We start from the raw sequence: 14,029 nt of genomic DNA on the forward strand, positions 1-14,029 counted from the left end.
CAGCAATTCTGATTGAAAAAATTTGGTGAAATTTGTTCCTGTGCCAAAGGTGTCTATTTCCATTTTCAAAACTTTTTAAACAAGCAACATATATTTAACTTTAATACATAAAAAATAACAAATCTTTATGAGTATATTTTGTGTGCAAATTATAAACTGAAAAGTGCCGTTTTCACTGATAAGAAAAAAAAAAATTAATTGGTCATTAATGAGTAAAGGAACCATTCATCAACAAAAAATAATTCCTTCATTACTCAAATAAACTCATCTTCAATTATATAAAATAGAAATGTTCTTAAAATGTTACCAAAGCTTTAAACAACATGACTTACAATAAAACTTACCCTGTGAGCCCAAAATATTATTGCATATGAACTGTGAGTCTTTTGGACATTTTAGTGAGAAACATGGGCTTATGCTTCACTGATAATCTTTGGCATTCTTGGTGGTAAGGTGGCAAATGCAGTTATCAAGTTATCAAAGTTTTTCATAATGTTTCTTGTGAAGAGCGAAACTCAGAAAGTTTCCTCCTGCAAAACTCATTTACCAACCAAGATTTACCAACATAACACCTGTGTTTTGTACTGAGGTGTTACTCGAGATGAGCTGACTTCACAACACTTGTTAGCTAATGTCTCCCTGTAGAACAAGCGCAGTGGCCGTGGTGTATTGCAGCTAATGGACGTAGATCCACTATCCATAATCCTCAATATAATGGCAAAACTTTTGAGGTTCTCCCCTGGCCATCTTTGGTGCTTGATGTGTGTTGTTGTCTGCAGCATTGTTGTTTCACTTTGACAAGTCTATAGTTTTACCTGACACTTGCTTGACAAGTCGTATTCTGACATCAGGGGTAAGGGGGCCCTCGAATGTTTAAAAATATTGAAATGAAATTAGGTCAGTAGTGTCAATTTTATTACAAGAATATTTGTTGTGTTTTATATTTCAGCATTAATTCTCAATATTTATTTTGTATTCAGTACACAATGACTTATTTAATGCATTTTTCCAAAAAACTTTAAAGTACCACTTCTTACAAGTACCCCTGGGGTACACATAACCCCATTTGAGAAAGACAGATTTAGAGCATTTATTTTAGGTAAAGGTAACGTGAAATGTTCTGTGTGTTAAATCTGCAGATTTATCTCCCTCCTTTGTGTTTTTAGTTCCCTTGGTACCTCCCAGTGGTGGTTATGGGTCTCACTTACACTCACTTAAGTTCTATCACATCCACTTCACACTTAGTGCGCCTGCTCCTCGTTAGTATCACGCACCTGTCATCATCACTGCTCATTATTTAAGCTCACTTACCCCATCACTCCCTGTCAGTATGTTTTTTACTTCCTGTATTGTGTTTTGTCTGTGCCTCGCCTTTGCCTGCTTCCCTAGGCAGTTTCCCAGTCAAGTCTAGTACCCTGGCAGCAGTGGCGATTTCTCATAGACTGCAAGGGAGGCCCGGCTTCCCCTAAAATTATGAAAATTAAATGGTTAAATATGTACGGTTGTGTTGACATTTTACTGACTACAAATGTGTTAGAACACGTTCATCTTAAAGATGAGTTCGTTCAAATCAGCTTTATCACAAATCAACGGACGCGATGTTGTTCACTTCTCATACATTCCCGTTGCGCTGTTTCCTCATATGATCTCTGCTCAGTGAATTTGTCCATAGACTGCGGGCGTCTCTGGGCTTCAATGGGACTGAGTGGAACAGTTTTTTTCATTGCCTCAAAACTGGACAGTAATTGGATAAATGCCACGATGTTGTCCCGCCCCCGGACGCCGGGCGTCTCTGGGGGAGAATGGAGCTGTGGGCGGAGCTCTGCCGGGCTGGACGCCAGAATCCCACGTGCTGATTGGAGGATCAGTCGAAAGGCTGAATCCCGTTTGATTGACAGCTGTTTTCAGATCTGCTCCTTCACTGACACAGTTCAGTGTAGTACCGTCACACATTCTGCTGTGAAATCGAGACAGAAACCACTACGAAATTACTCGTTCATTTCTTGCACTGTAAATAAAACACACTCATTGTACTTCCTTGTTTCAATTTAACATAATTTCAGTGTTTTCTTGTTTCAGTTACATAATTTAATCATTTCTTGTTCGAGTTGAATGTCATTTTGTAGATAGTTAAATCAATCAAACTGTCGGCTAGGTCGGAGTGAAAGGAGCATCTCTTGTTTAAAAAGGCTGCAGTCTTACACCCACAACACGCTGGGCCAAGGCAATCTAAGAAGAGAGGACACTGGTCCAGTCCCTGGAAAAGACGCCTACTTGGTACGATAAGGTTACTGACCATTTTTACCTCCGCCAAGGAGGTTATGTTTTTGCCAGGGTTTGTTTGTTTGTCTGTCTGTGTGTCTGTCCGTTAGTGTCCAACATAACTCAAAAAGTTATGGACAGATTTTGATGAAATTTTCAGGGTTTGTTGGAAATGGGATAAGGAAGAAATGATTAAATTTTGGTGGTGATCGGGGGTGGGGGGGCCCACGGGGGGGGGCGCAGACCAGAAAATTTCATCAAAATCTGTCCATAACTTTTTGAGTTATGTCGCACACTAACGGACAAACAGACAGACAAACAAACCCTGGCAAAAACATAACCTCCTTGGCGTGGGGGGGCCCACGGGGGGGGGCCACTGATCAGCCTTGGCGGAGGTCTGCGCTCTCCGAGTGCTTCTAGTCTTAAAGTGGAACGGAGGGCCCAATGTATGTTTAAATAACATGACTTTTTTTTTTTTTTTTTTTTTGATGTAAGCCGACAATGAGCTTCCCCTGTCTGAAAGACGAGCAGCCGCCACTGCCTGGTAGCAACACCCTTCCCTTGTTGCTTTGTTTGGTACTGAGCGTGTTTCACCACACATCCTGTTTTTGTGTTTTACCAGTATTGTTTAGAGCACAGTAAAGAACCTTTTCTGTTTGACTTGTGAGTCTGCTTGTGGGTCCTTCATCCTTTGTGACACTGTGAAGGTAGGTTGGTGTTATATTATGGTAAAATGCTGATCATTGTGGATGATGAAAAGATCCAATATATAACTGTTTCTAACTGTTATGGTCCTCTATGCTGTGTGAATTAAAATGTGTTAAATCACAGGCATGGCCGCTTGGAGCTCATTGTTTAATCATCGTCATTTTTTGGGACAATCAAATTTTTTGTTAGATCATGAGTTTCATTTCATCATCCAAACACAATGGTGTCTCTTTTCAGTCCAGCTCTAAGCGTGTTTGTCAGAAGAGGAAACCCTGTCAGCACGAATTGAGGTTCAGCTGGTAAGTTACCGGAAAAAATTCAATGCTCAAATACTGACCAGGTTTGGATTTTTTTATTATTCTTATTTAGTCAGCTGCTGTGCTGAAGCTTTAGAATTAGCAACATCTGAATCAACCTACATATATATTTTTTTTACCTTTATTTGAAGAAAATCAATCAAATCTCCAAAGTAAGAGAGACAATTTAATTCTTGCAATAATGTAATCTGACATATTTAGGTTGTGTGTGAATAAATATATTGAAGTTGTGTCATTCATTTATCCTATACAGTTATCCTACAGTGACAGTAGTCTTTTTACATCCATATTCCTTTATCTTCATTTTCCTGTAAATGTAGTTTTTAATTACTTGTTTCAAACAGATGTGATCTGTAGTAACCATGTCTTAGCTTGTAAGCTACCTTTTATACACTCTGGTGGAGAAAATTATATTTTTAACTCTGAAAGACCCACAACTATTTTTGTCACAACTTCCAAATAATTTTTTCGGGTCTTTCCCAAGTGATTGATCAACACTTATTATAATATAATACTCTGAATTTTGTAATTTTCAGCAAAATCAGGTATTTTCCTATGTTTAATATACTGATCATCATCATTTACTGATGATTTACTGATTGGTTAAAGCTCAGAGTAAATTCAAAGGTTATTACATCAAAACAGATAAAATTCCAAAACTCCATCCACTGTCATTTATCAAACTCCATGGGTTTTACTGGTGTATCAGTGTTGTAGAGGATGACAGTGTTTCCACGTTCACTACAGAGCTTCTGAATGTTGAAATGGGTCATATCTGATGACCATGAAAAGATGACAAACTGCATTGTACACCAATTATTTTTGTATTGATGAGATTAGCGGATCAACAGGTATTAAACATTTTAGATCAGTAGATGCTTTTTGTCAGTGGTGCATGTTTGGGTCTTTATGTACATAAATACTGGATTCATAACTGAAAATTTATATTATGCTTTTTAATTGTGTGGGTTTCAAACCTCTAAAGCCATGTGTCTAAAACAAGAAGAAAATAATTTCACATGACGTGTCTTCTGTTATTTTGTTTTATTGTAATCGCAATCTTCTTGCTCTTCTTACTTCTTAAATGTAGCATTTGTGACCATGGCAGATTATTACTGGTTGGTTATACTGATGGCTGGGGCCCCACTGCTATCAACTGGCCAATGTGACGTGAGCTGTAAAGGACAAGATGGACACCCAGGGGCCAGAGGAGACCCGGGCAGAGATGGATGGCCTGGGGCCAAAGGAGAAAAAGGAGAAACAGGTGAAGAAAATGGATTTTCTTTCTTGTCTCCGGAGTCCACCGCTGGGCATTATCAGTTTTTTGTTTTTTTTTTCAACAGCAGAGTCCAGAGAAACTAACAGAAGTTGTTTTCCAATTAAGTAGATAGGTAGTAAATGGTATGAATGTATGGGTATTCACAACATTGCATCATTTTTACTGGTACCTATATTATCTTGTGACATTAAAATATCTAAAAACAACCGAGCATGCTTCATCTTTTGCTGTGTTTAATTTAATTTAATTTAATTTGCAGCCTGGCACAAAAAGGGTGTTGGTCTCTATAACTACTTTTCCTATTATTGACAACTTTTCAGACAGTGGAATTCTACACTTACTTTTTCTTCTGTTCCTTAGCAATGTGTGTTTTCATTTTCCTGTTTCCAGCTGTGATGGATGACGGTCCGGTTAATACTGCTGCCCGGCTGTGGCTGAAGGGGGAGATGGGGAGTCGAGGCTTGTGGGGCCCCATGGGTCCTAAAGGTTACCGTGGAGATGTAGGTACACCAGGTCACCATGGAAATCCAGGACCTCCCGGCCCAGACGGGCTTAAACTTGGCCAGAGTAAGGATCTCTGACCCCCTAATTTTCCTTTTTTTATTTTTATTTTTTTTAAACATGAAAACTTAATCCAAGCTTTGTGCATTGGTTGATTCCACCTGGAATCTTTGCATAAAGGTTAAATCAAGCAATGCAATGATGTTTATAAGCCCCAAAACATTGAATCAGTACAATTTTCACAGAACTGCATTTTAATTTCTAATATTGTAATGGCCATCAAACCAACTTTTAGTTGATGTTTTTTGTGGATTCGAACTTTTTTCATTGTAATGAGCCTTTTGTCACTGAGGGATTCAACATTCCAAAACCCTTATGGCTCACTTTCTCTGGGGTCATTAATAGACAAAAATACTAAAAACTGCCATAAAAAAAGGCATCATATGTAATTATTAAATGTGCTTACATGCATAAATTAAGTTAATATTAGAGGGTTTGTATTTTGGTTAAATTGTTCAGTGTAATAGTTCAGATGGAACTGAACTCAGAAAAAGCAGTAAAGTTTTGTTTAGTTTTGTTTAACTTATGAATTTTAACAGATTACAAGTGTTTTTCAACCTTGGAGTTGGGACCCTACGTGGGTCACTTGGAATTCAAATGGAGTTGCCTGAAATTTCTAGTAACTGATTAAAAAAAAAGCAAAAAAAAAACAACTTACTGATAAGAAATATATGGTGAGTCGAGAGAGACAATCACAATACATAAAAGACATGACAAACTCTGAAGCTGAAACTGAAGCACTGTGGTACTGTTTATCTTTCAAATGTTCATTGTGGCTGGTTTAAGATGCTGCAGCTCATTCAAAATTCATAGTTTGAGTTATTTCTTTTTCAGTATTATGAGTTATTTCTTTTTCAGTATTAATTTTACAGCCTTGTAAATACAAGCTGGACCTTTTTTTTTTTTTTTTTTTTTTAACTTATCTATCTCGGGAGCGTGAAGTTGGTTCCGTAAACTGAACCAGTTCCGAGTTCTGAAAACGGAACTGCTCCGTTTACGGAACCAGTTCCGTTTAAGGGTCCAGTCCCATTTAAGTCTCATGGAAGTAAGCCATGCTCCGACCTCCATGCACCACTTAGCGTCCTCCAAGCCCGGCTCCTGCGGGGCTTGGAGCTGCTCTAACCCGCAGTGAATCGCAAGAACAAGCCGGTCCTCCACGGATCTCGTTCTGAATAATGCTCTCCATCAGGTCCAACCCATAAATTAATACACATTTGCACTCCTCTGTTGTTTACATTTTCTTTAATGCTGGCGAGTATCATTTTATTTTACTTCATTAATGCCAACCCCAACTTCCACAGCGCCCGTTGTGCCCTGCACAAAGCGGGCTCCAGGCTTCTAGCACCAGCTTGCAGACCGGTGCACTAAGCCGCTGTGACCCGGTACACCACGCCGCAGCACGGACCTCCAAGCTCCAGGCTTTTCATCAGCTACCGGCTACGTATAAATTAAACGGACCTCAGAAGTCCAGTTCATGCTGGTTATGAATGAGCTTTCTTGGATCGGCTTATTTGGAACCAGCTCCTTTGATGGCAAAGCGGGGCTTGGAGGTCGGTGCACGGCTTGGTTCTGAGTTCAGGAAACGATACTAGTTCAATGATCCTTAAACGGAGCTGGTTCCGAATAAGCAGATCCAAGAAAGCTCATTCATAACCAGCACGAACTGGACTTCCGAGGTCCATTTAATTTATACGTAGCCGGTAGCTGATGAAAAGCCTGGAGCTTGGAGGTCCGTGCTGCGGCATGGTGTACCGGGTCACAGCGGCTTAGTGCACCGGTCTGCAAGCTGGCGCTAGAAGCCTGGAGCCCGCTTTGTGCAGGGCACAACGGGCGCTGTGGAAGTTGGGGTTGGCATTAATGAAGTAAAATAAAATGATACTCGCCAGCATTAAAGAAAATGTAAACAGCAGAGGAGTGCAAATGTGTATTAATTTATGGGTCGGACCTGATGGAGAGCATTATTCAGAACGAGATCCGAGGTCCGTGGAGGACCAGCTTGTTCTCGCGATTCACTGCGGGTTAGAGCAGCTCCAAGCCTCGCAGGAGCCGGGCTTGGAGGACGCTAAGCGGTGCATGGAGGTCGGAGCACGGCTTACTTCCATGAGACTTAAACGGGACTGGACCCTTAAATGGAACTGTTGCGAGTTCCGAAAACGGAACTGGTTCATTAAACGGAGCAGTTCCGTTTTCGGAACTCGGAACTGGTTCCGTTTACGAAACCAACTTCACGCTCCCATCTATCTCATCATGACAGCAGAATGGTAGTCTGGCTACCTCTTGGTGCTGAACAAATTTGATTTGCCAAGGGAAACTTCATAAAGTATATGAAGCTCCCCTTGATATTCTACTGTCTTTATTATGATTTTTGTTGAACCACATTTCGATGACGGGGCAACACCAGCTGCCAGGAACCCAACCGCGGCCCACCACCCTATCAGCAACCGCCACACCCCCAATGCCCTGCACTGGGTAATTTGTCAACTTATATTATGTGTTGTGCTTCTTTTTCACTTTATGGAGGGGAATGAACCTTAACAACTATCATCAAATGCAACAACAGAACAGAACAAAAGAATATAATACCCTGAAAGAAAACCAAATACCCTAAATCCAAAAATAAAAAGCTGAAAAGGTCCCTAGTGACGCATTAAGTCAATTTCTCTTCTCTATTTCCATGTCTCTCCCACTGTTAACTACCCACAAGGGGCAGAAAGAATAGGTTCTTTCCAATGTGAACCAGTCAGAAGTCTTACTGTGGTTATTTTCCTGGTGAACAGATTATCAAACATTTATGCCACCACAACCATACTTAAGCCTTAAAGGCCCAAAAGCATCTATTCACTTAAAATGTTTAATTCCTGCTGATCCACTAATCCTATCAATACATGTAAATAATTCAGGAAAAAAGCAATTTTTCATCTTTTCAGTAGAATCAAATGTCTTTTTCGGATGCATCCGCAGTCTCCGTAGTATGTTCACATGGATACACCGCCATCCTCTGCAACAATGATTTACCAGTAAAACCCATGTAGTTTGGAAATGACGGTGAATGGAGATACTAGTTTTTAGGCAGAGGTGTAGTCCAGGGTATACAGGGGTATACGGAGTATACCCACTTATTTTTCAGTCAGCACTGGTTTTACCCACTTCTAAATCCCCCTGATGCACACCATTCAGTAGTATCTGAGCTAAATAGCCCATTTTTTTCCCCTAGGATGGTGAAGCCATGACCAGCCCTACTCTACTTCTAATTGGCTCGCTGCCTTCACTGATCCAGGGACCACTCTACCACTGTTTTTAGGTAGAATTAGTGATATAATTTTCTGAAAAAGTCATGTTTTCTCTGTTTTGCCAAAATAAACTTTGAATTTACTCTGAGATTTTGGGCCGGATCTACGAAAGGCTTGCGTGTATTAAAACGTGTGCAAATTCATTACACACGCAAAAAAAATGTACAAACTGATTTACTAACAGTGCGCACTAAGGGTTGTGTGTCTTTCAAAGGTGCAAAATAACGTGTCTGCATCCAGTTAGTACGTTTGCCACAATTAATATGCAATTTGGGGCGTTTACACACAGTTATGCGTGTGCTGGGAGGAGAAAATGTAAATATATTAATTTAGCACACACAAACTGATTTCTCAAACCCGAAAGCAATTTTCCTCATAGAAACTGTGTCTATGTTAACATGTCTCAAAAGAAGGTGCAAACGGTTTGTATGCGTAATTGTGCACACATGGCTGTGGTTAGGAGACAATCGAAATGATGAAATGAGATGCAGAGAACACATTTTTCACCCTCGTGTGAACATTTTTGAGTGACGGAAGAACAAAATAATTGAGGACGTAAAAATACACACCAACATTTGGCTACAGTGTAACAAAATTATGTGCACCTGACAATCATTCAACCCCCCCCCCCCCCCCCCCCATACACACACACACACACACACACACACAATGAAAAATACATTAATGAATGAGTCATGCAATACCTTCTGTGACAAAACTCCTCCAATGTCACATTTCAGTGTGTCTGGATCATTCAGCGCACTGTTACCATTAATACTGGCATATTCCAGAGCAGTTTAGCGCATGCAAAATCCTCATTTAAATAGGGCGGTCTGCAAGACTTTGCACCTGTTGACATTTGTCCAAGCAATCTTAATAAATCACCCAGAAACCGCAGTTCAACCCCACATGCAAAATTCTACATTGCATATGTAAATTAGACCACGCAATTGGGATCTTAGTAGAGCCAGCCCAGTAAATGTCAGAAAATATGCACTTTTTCACTGAAAAGATGCAAAATGCAGAGAATAATATTATAATAAAAGGTAATAGATCACCTGGTAATGGTTAAAAAGGACACCCCACCCACCCACCCACCCCCCTAGCGTACCCCTCTTAGTGCACAAATCGTGCGTTCTCCAAGGCTTGGAGCACTTGTACAGGAAACGAAGACAAAGCCAGAGCTAAGCAATATTAGCTATATTAGGATGGTGAACTTTCCGGTATGCTGTTTTGTCACTAACATAAATCACTAGGAAATGTAATGTTAGCCAGATAGGTATGAATTGGGGCTGTTCTGTAAGAGTGGAGATGTTGGAGGAGACTGAATGAGGTATGCATGGATCAGGGCCGTAGCCAAGGTCGGAGCCGGTGAATTGTTGCTGTGCAGTGCTCGTGAACCCTCGGGAACAAGCATTGTGCATGCCAGTACTCTGGAGGCGTGGTTTCGGGGGGTTGTCTGAAGAAAGGTGTTGAGAAAAATCACAAAACGTGGTTCAAAGTTTGCTGCGATGAGTGTAGCTTTATTTAGTGTTCCGGAGCACGGTGAGAGTACCGATGCAGACAGAGTCTGTTTCAGTAGTCTGACCCTGAATCTATGTTTTCAGCTGGTATTTATACAGTTACTTCAAAGCGGTCAATAGAAAAACAAAAGACAAACAAAGAAATAAAGAAAAAAACAGGGGGTTGTACTTCAGGAGGGAGCCAAGGGAATTTACATTCAAGGGAAAGGGGAGGGAGTCGCACTCCAGGAAGGGAGGGGGGCGTTCACACCAAGGGAAAAAGAAGGTAAGTCTGTCAGACCTGGTGGAGACATCTTAACATATAATCAAAACATCATTGGTTAATGCTAAACAGGTTAGCTCGGCAGGGAACATGAAACAAAAGGGTGTCGTCTATGCTCTCAAACAAAAGGGTGCTGTCTGTGTTCTCAAATCACAAATTTTCTTCCTCAAAGGGGTTTGGACTTTTGAATTGAGTATTTTCAAAATGTAGCTTGTTCGAACCGTTCTTCTAAGATCTCATACCCCACCTTTAAATATAGGGAGGAATTCATTTGGAAGTCAAAACTAGTTCTGAGTCTGCATAAAAGGGTCTGGGTCTGCCAGTTCCTACCTTTTATGCAGGAATACAAGATCCAAAAGGACAAACCAGCAACCTGCTAGAAGCAGTGGAGATGTTGGAGATGATGATGCTGAGATCTTTTCTTCAATAATGAAGCAGCGTGTAAATCCCGGTGTGCGTTTTACTGATGTGTCCTTTGTGTTTGCAGATACTGGTTTGCTTCAACATGCCCACTCGGCCTTCTCTGTGATCAGGACCAGTAACATCTATCCTCCATACCGCCAGGTTCAGTAAAATCTCCAATACATTTGTCGATGTCTCAGTGGTTTCATTCATTAATATTTCAAAACCTGCAAAACACATAAGCAGAAATTTCTCACACATTTGGCCAGGCCAGAAACAAGCACTTTGGATTTCCATTTATTTATCATGTAAAATAAATGGAAAGTTATTATTTACCATGGTATGTTAGGATTTGTATATTATGGTATCCATGGAACCGACAGGAGAGGGGTGTGGTCAGTAGTTTATTTACTTTCAAAGCAACTGACCCTGGAACAGCCAGTATACAACAGAGCAGTTAAATATGAGCGACATGTCTTTAACTTTAGCTGCAGCATCTAAATCTAAGACCAGTTCATAAAACTGATGTTCATTTTACAGTAATGACCATCTCGCTGTACATTATCCACATTATTACATGGTTTACTAAAGAAACCAATACTTCATCGAAAAATATTGATAAAACAAATATTTTTATTAATAATGAAATTGATTTTATTATTTCCTGCTTCCATTAGATTCTATGGTCGGTGCTGAGTTTAACAGCAAAGGTCTCTTACACAGAGCAACAAAACAATATAAATCACAGAGAATGGAGTATTCAGTAAAGCTATTTATATTAACTTTAACTTTAATAACAACACTATCATTTAAGGGAAATAAATAAATAAACACTATTTGACGGGAGTTTTCTGTACATACCTTACCTATCTCTCTCTGGTAAGCCGTATGGCTGCAGGCGCCAATGAATGAATGAATACCGATGTGTCAGGACGGCAGGAGTAAATGCAGCGTTCCTGTTTTTAACTTCATTTTTTATTATAGAGACATTTCACTGTTTTGTCTGTTTTAGCAACAACCTCCATTTATGGGTGTTTCATTTATATGCTGTTGTCTAGTTACATATATATTGCATAAAAATATGCTTTAATGTTATTATCTTATTTTGTTTGTGTCCTTCAGAATGTCACCTACCAGGAAACTGTGGTCAACAGACCTGTAGACTTTAACACGGCCACAGGTCACTTCACCTGCAGGATACCTGGAGTTTATTACTTCGTCTTCCACTCTGTGGCCAAGGTATTGCAGTGTCTGCACTGCCTTAAACAGCTACTAGTCTGCATTTATTACCAAACAAATTAATGCATGGAGACTGTAAACTTGAGCGTATAACTGTGTTTTTTTTCCAGGTGAGCATATGTCTGTACATAGCCAGCAATGCTCTGGAAAACAAGCTGGGATTCTGTGATTACAACAGGAACTATGACCAGGTCTGTTTCATCTATACTATTGATTCAACTTCCAAAGAACAATGAAAGTCAAAAGTGCAAGCTCTGAAATGTACTCAAAGCATAGAAAAAAAGAGAACCATAAATTCAACCATGTGTCCTCAGTTTTACTAGCAGACAACTATTAATGACAGACTTTTCACCAATGAATAAGTAGTAGTAGTACTGTAGAATTCAGTGATTTTCTGCAACTTTTTTCAATATGTAACTATTTAAAATATAATGTCTGTATTTGAAAGTGTTATTCCAGTTTATTCTGGCTGGTTCTACTTCAGCAATGGATTCAAACATAAAACCCAAGGGCCTAAAAACTGAATGTATGCACCATCTACACGACAATTAACAACCAGACAAGTGGATTCAGTATGAAGAAAAGTAACTCAAAAATTTATTTTGATAAAGAAAAAGCTGGAAAAAACGATTCAGATTGATTTTAAATATGAGGGGGGTCAATAATCTAATATGGTTATTTGCATCTTATTATATAATAGCAGTTAAACAGAAAGTTCAGGTAAGGAGCATCTTGAAAGTTACCACAAAGTTACCACAAAGTTTCACATCAGTCTGCTTTTGATGAAAATAAATGTTTTAAATGCAAAAAGAACAATGAATGGAAGGACAAACTTTCTAATAGAGCTGCATGGATGCTTCTAAAAACCAGACCTCTGAAGACATGTCTTATGCTGTTTTCATGGTTTTGTCTTACCTTATTTGTGTTATGTCTTTTCATTTTCTTTTTGTTCTGCTTTTAATGGTGTTTTTGTCTTGTTAGATCTTGTATTTTGTTCATGAGTGACATTACTGTCCTTTCCATTTACGCTGGAGTTGGTTTAAATTTTGTGGAAGGCACACAGAAATAAAAGTAGGTTAGGTTAAACTATTGGGGGTAAAAGTTAGTAAAGTTGGCATAAAAATTAATACTCAGTTAAAGTCAGAATTCATGACATCTGAATCTTACAACTATGAGACTATTTCTTGAAATGACGCTTTAATTTTGTATAACTTTGATGTAAGTGCCCACAGTGCCATGTGACACCCTGTCCAGCAGATCCAGAAATGTCCTGTTAAAGGGTCTTAAAACATTTGTCTTCAGTGTATTACTGTGCATAGCTGGACATTAATACGATGTTAGTCTCAAATTATCCCCATATAACAGTTATTTGCACATGATACAATTACACAGAACAGCATCTGCAAATGGAAAATATCTTCACATGCATAAATGCAGGCTGATGAGTTCAGCTTCAGCCTTTCCACATACTCATAAAACTGCTCAACACTCATGTTGTCTTGGAAACTTGGGAGGTAGGATTCATTGACAGATGACTGTAACAATGCAGCAGTGAAGAGAATAAAAGAAACTGTCTTTTAGTGTCTTAGTTTTGTCCCATTGTGTTCCAGGTCCTGTCAGGTGGTGTGGTCTTACAGCTGACTGTTGGACAGAAGGTTTGGCTGGAGTCCTTTAGGGATCAGCAGCCAGATTCAGCCACCCGCGATGACCGAGATAAACAGATAATCTTTAGCGGCTTCCTCCTCTTCTCAGATAAATAAACTCTCAGGTTCAGTTCATACGTTCTTAAAATTGGGAGACATTTAGACAGGCCTGGCTCATGAGGGGAATCTACAGCTAAGATACCTCCTCAAATACACTCGTATAAACTTTCTTGAATTCTGATTTGTGTGCTAATGCTTCTAAAACAAAATAAAACTTTGTAATGATGTGTTTGCTTTACTCCCTACCCAACTTGTCTCTTCAGTTGTTATTAATATTATGAACAGGGTTCATTGAACAAACAGATACACAAAGGCACATACAATGAGACATTTCAACACATACGGTTTAGAGGTAAACCTGCAGTTGACATGATGGCCCTGTATGACTAACCAACCTGGTAAAACAGTAAACTTCATCATCAACCCGTTGCATAACAATGGTCTTGGAAAGTGCAGTTAGTGTAACCTGTTTACCACATTGAC

General features: G+C 39.5%; 1 protein-coding gene across 2 annotated transcripts; it reads left to right on the forward strand.

Annotated features, from left to right (window-relative positions):
* The first annotated feature begins 2,799 nt into the window (after positions 1–2,799).
* LOC115418896 (complement C1q subcomponent subunit C-like) lies at positions 2,800–13,782 on the forward strand. Of its 2 annotated transcripts, none has more exons than XM_030133428.1 (8): positions 2,800–2,969; positions 3,208–3,269; positions 4,378–4,551; positions 4,957–5,133; positions 10,690–10,766; positions 11,727–11,843; positions 11,954–12,034; positions 13,454–13,782. In XM_030133428.1, the coding sequence occupies exons 3-8, from the start codon at positions 4,389–4,391 to the stop codon at positions 13,601–13,603; spliced, it is 765 nt and encodes a 254-aa protein (XP_029989288.1). In that variant the 5' UTR covers positions 2,800–2,969; positions 3,208–3,269; positions 4,378–4,388; the 3' UTR covers positions 13,604–13,782. The 2 variants fall into 2 exon arrangements, with proteins under 2 accessions (XP_029989288.1, XP_029989289.1); XM_030133429.1 differs by having other exon boundaries at positions 4,396–4,551.
* Positions 13,783–14,029: the final 247 nt, after the last annotated feature.

The sequence above is a fragment of the Sphaeramia orbicularis genome, chromosome 5 (assembly GCF_902148855.1).
Source record: "Sphaeramia orbicularis chromosome 5, fSphaOr1.1, whole genome shotgun sequence".
NCBI lineage: Eukaryota > Metazoa > Chordata > Actinopteri > Kurtiformes > Apogonidae > Sphaeramia > Sphaeramia orbicularis.

Excerpts from the sequence above, each read along its gene's own strand:
- LOC115418896 (XM_030133428.1), top strand. The coding sequence starts at position 4,389 with ATGGCAGATTATTACTGGTTGGTTATACTGATGGCTGGGGCCCCACTG. Across the intron at positions 11,844-11,953 it reads TCTTCCACTCTGTGGCCAAG|GTGAGCATATGTCTGTACAT; the intron begins GTATTGCAGTGT and ends TTTTTTTTCCAG. Across the intron at positions 12,035-13,453 it reads ACAACAGGAACTATGACCAG|GTCCTGTCAGGTGGTGTGGT; the intron begins GTCTGTTTCATC and ends ATTGTGTTCCAG.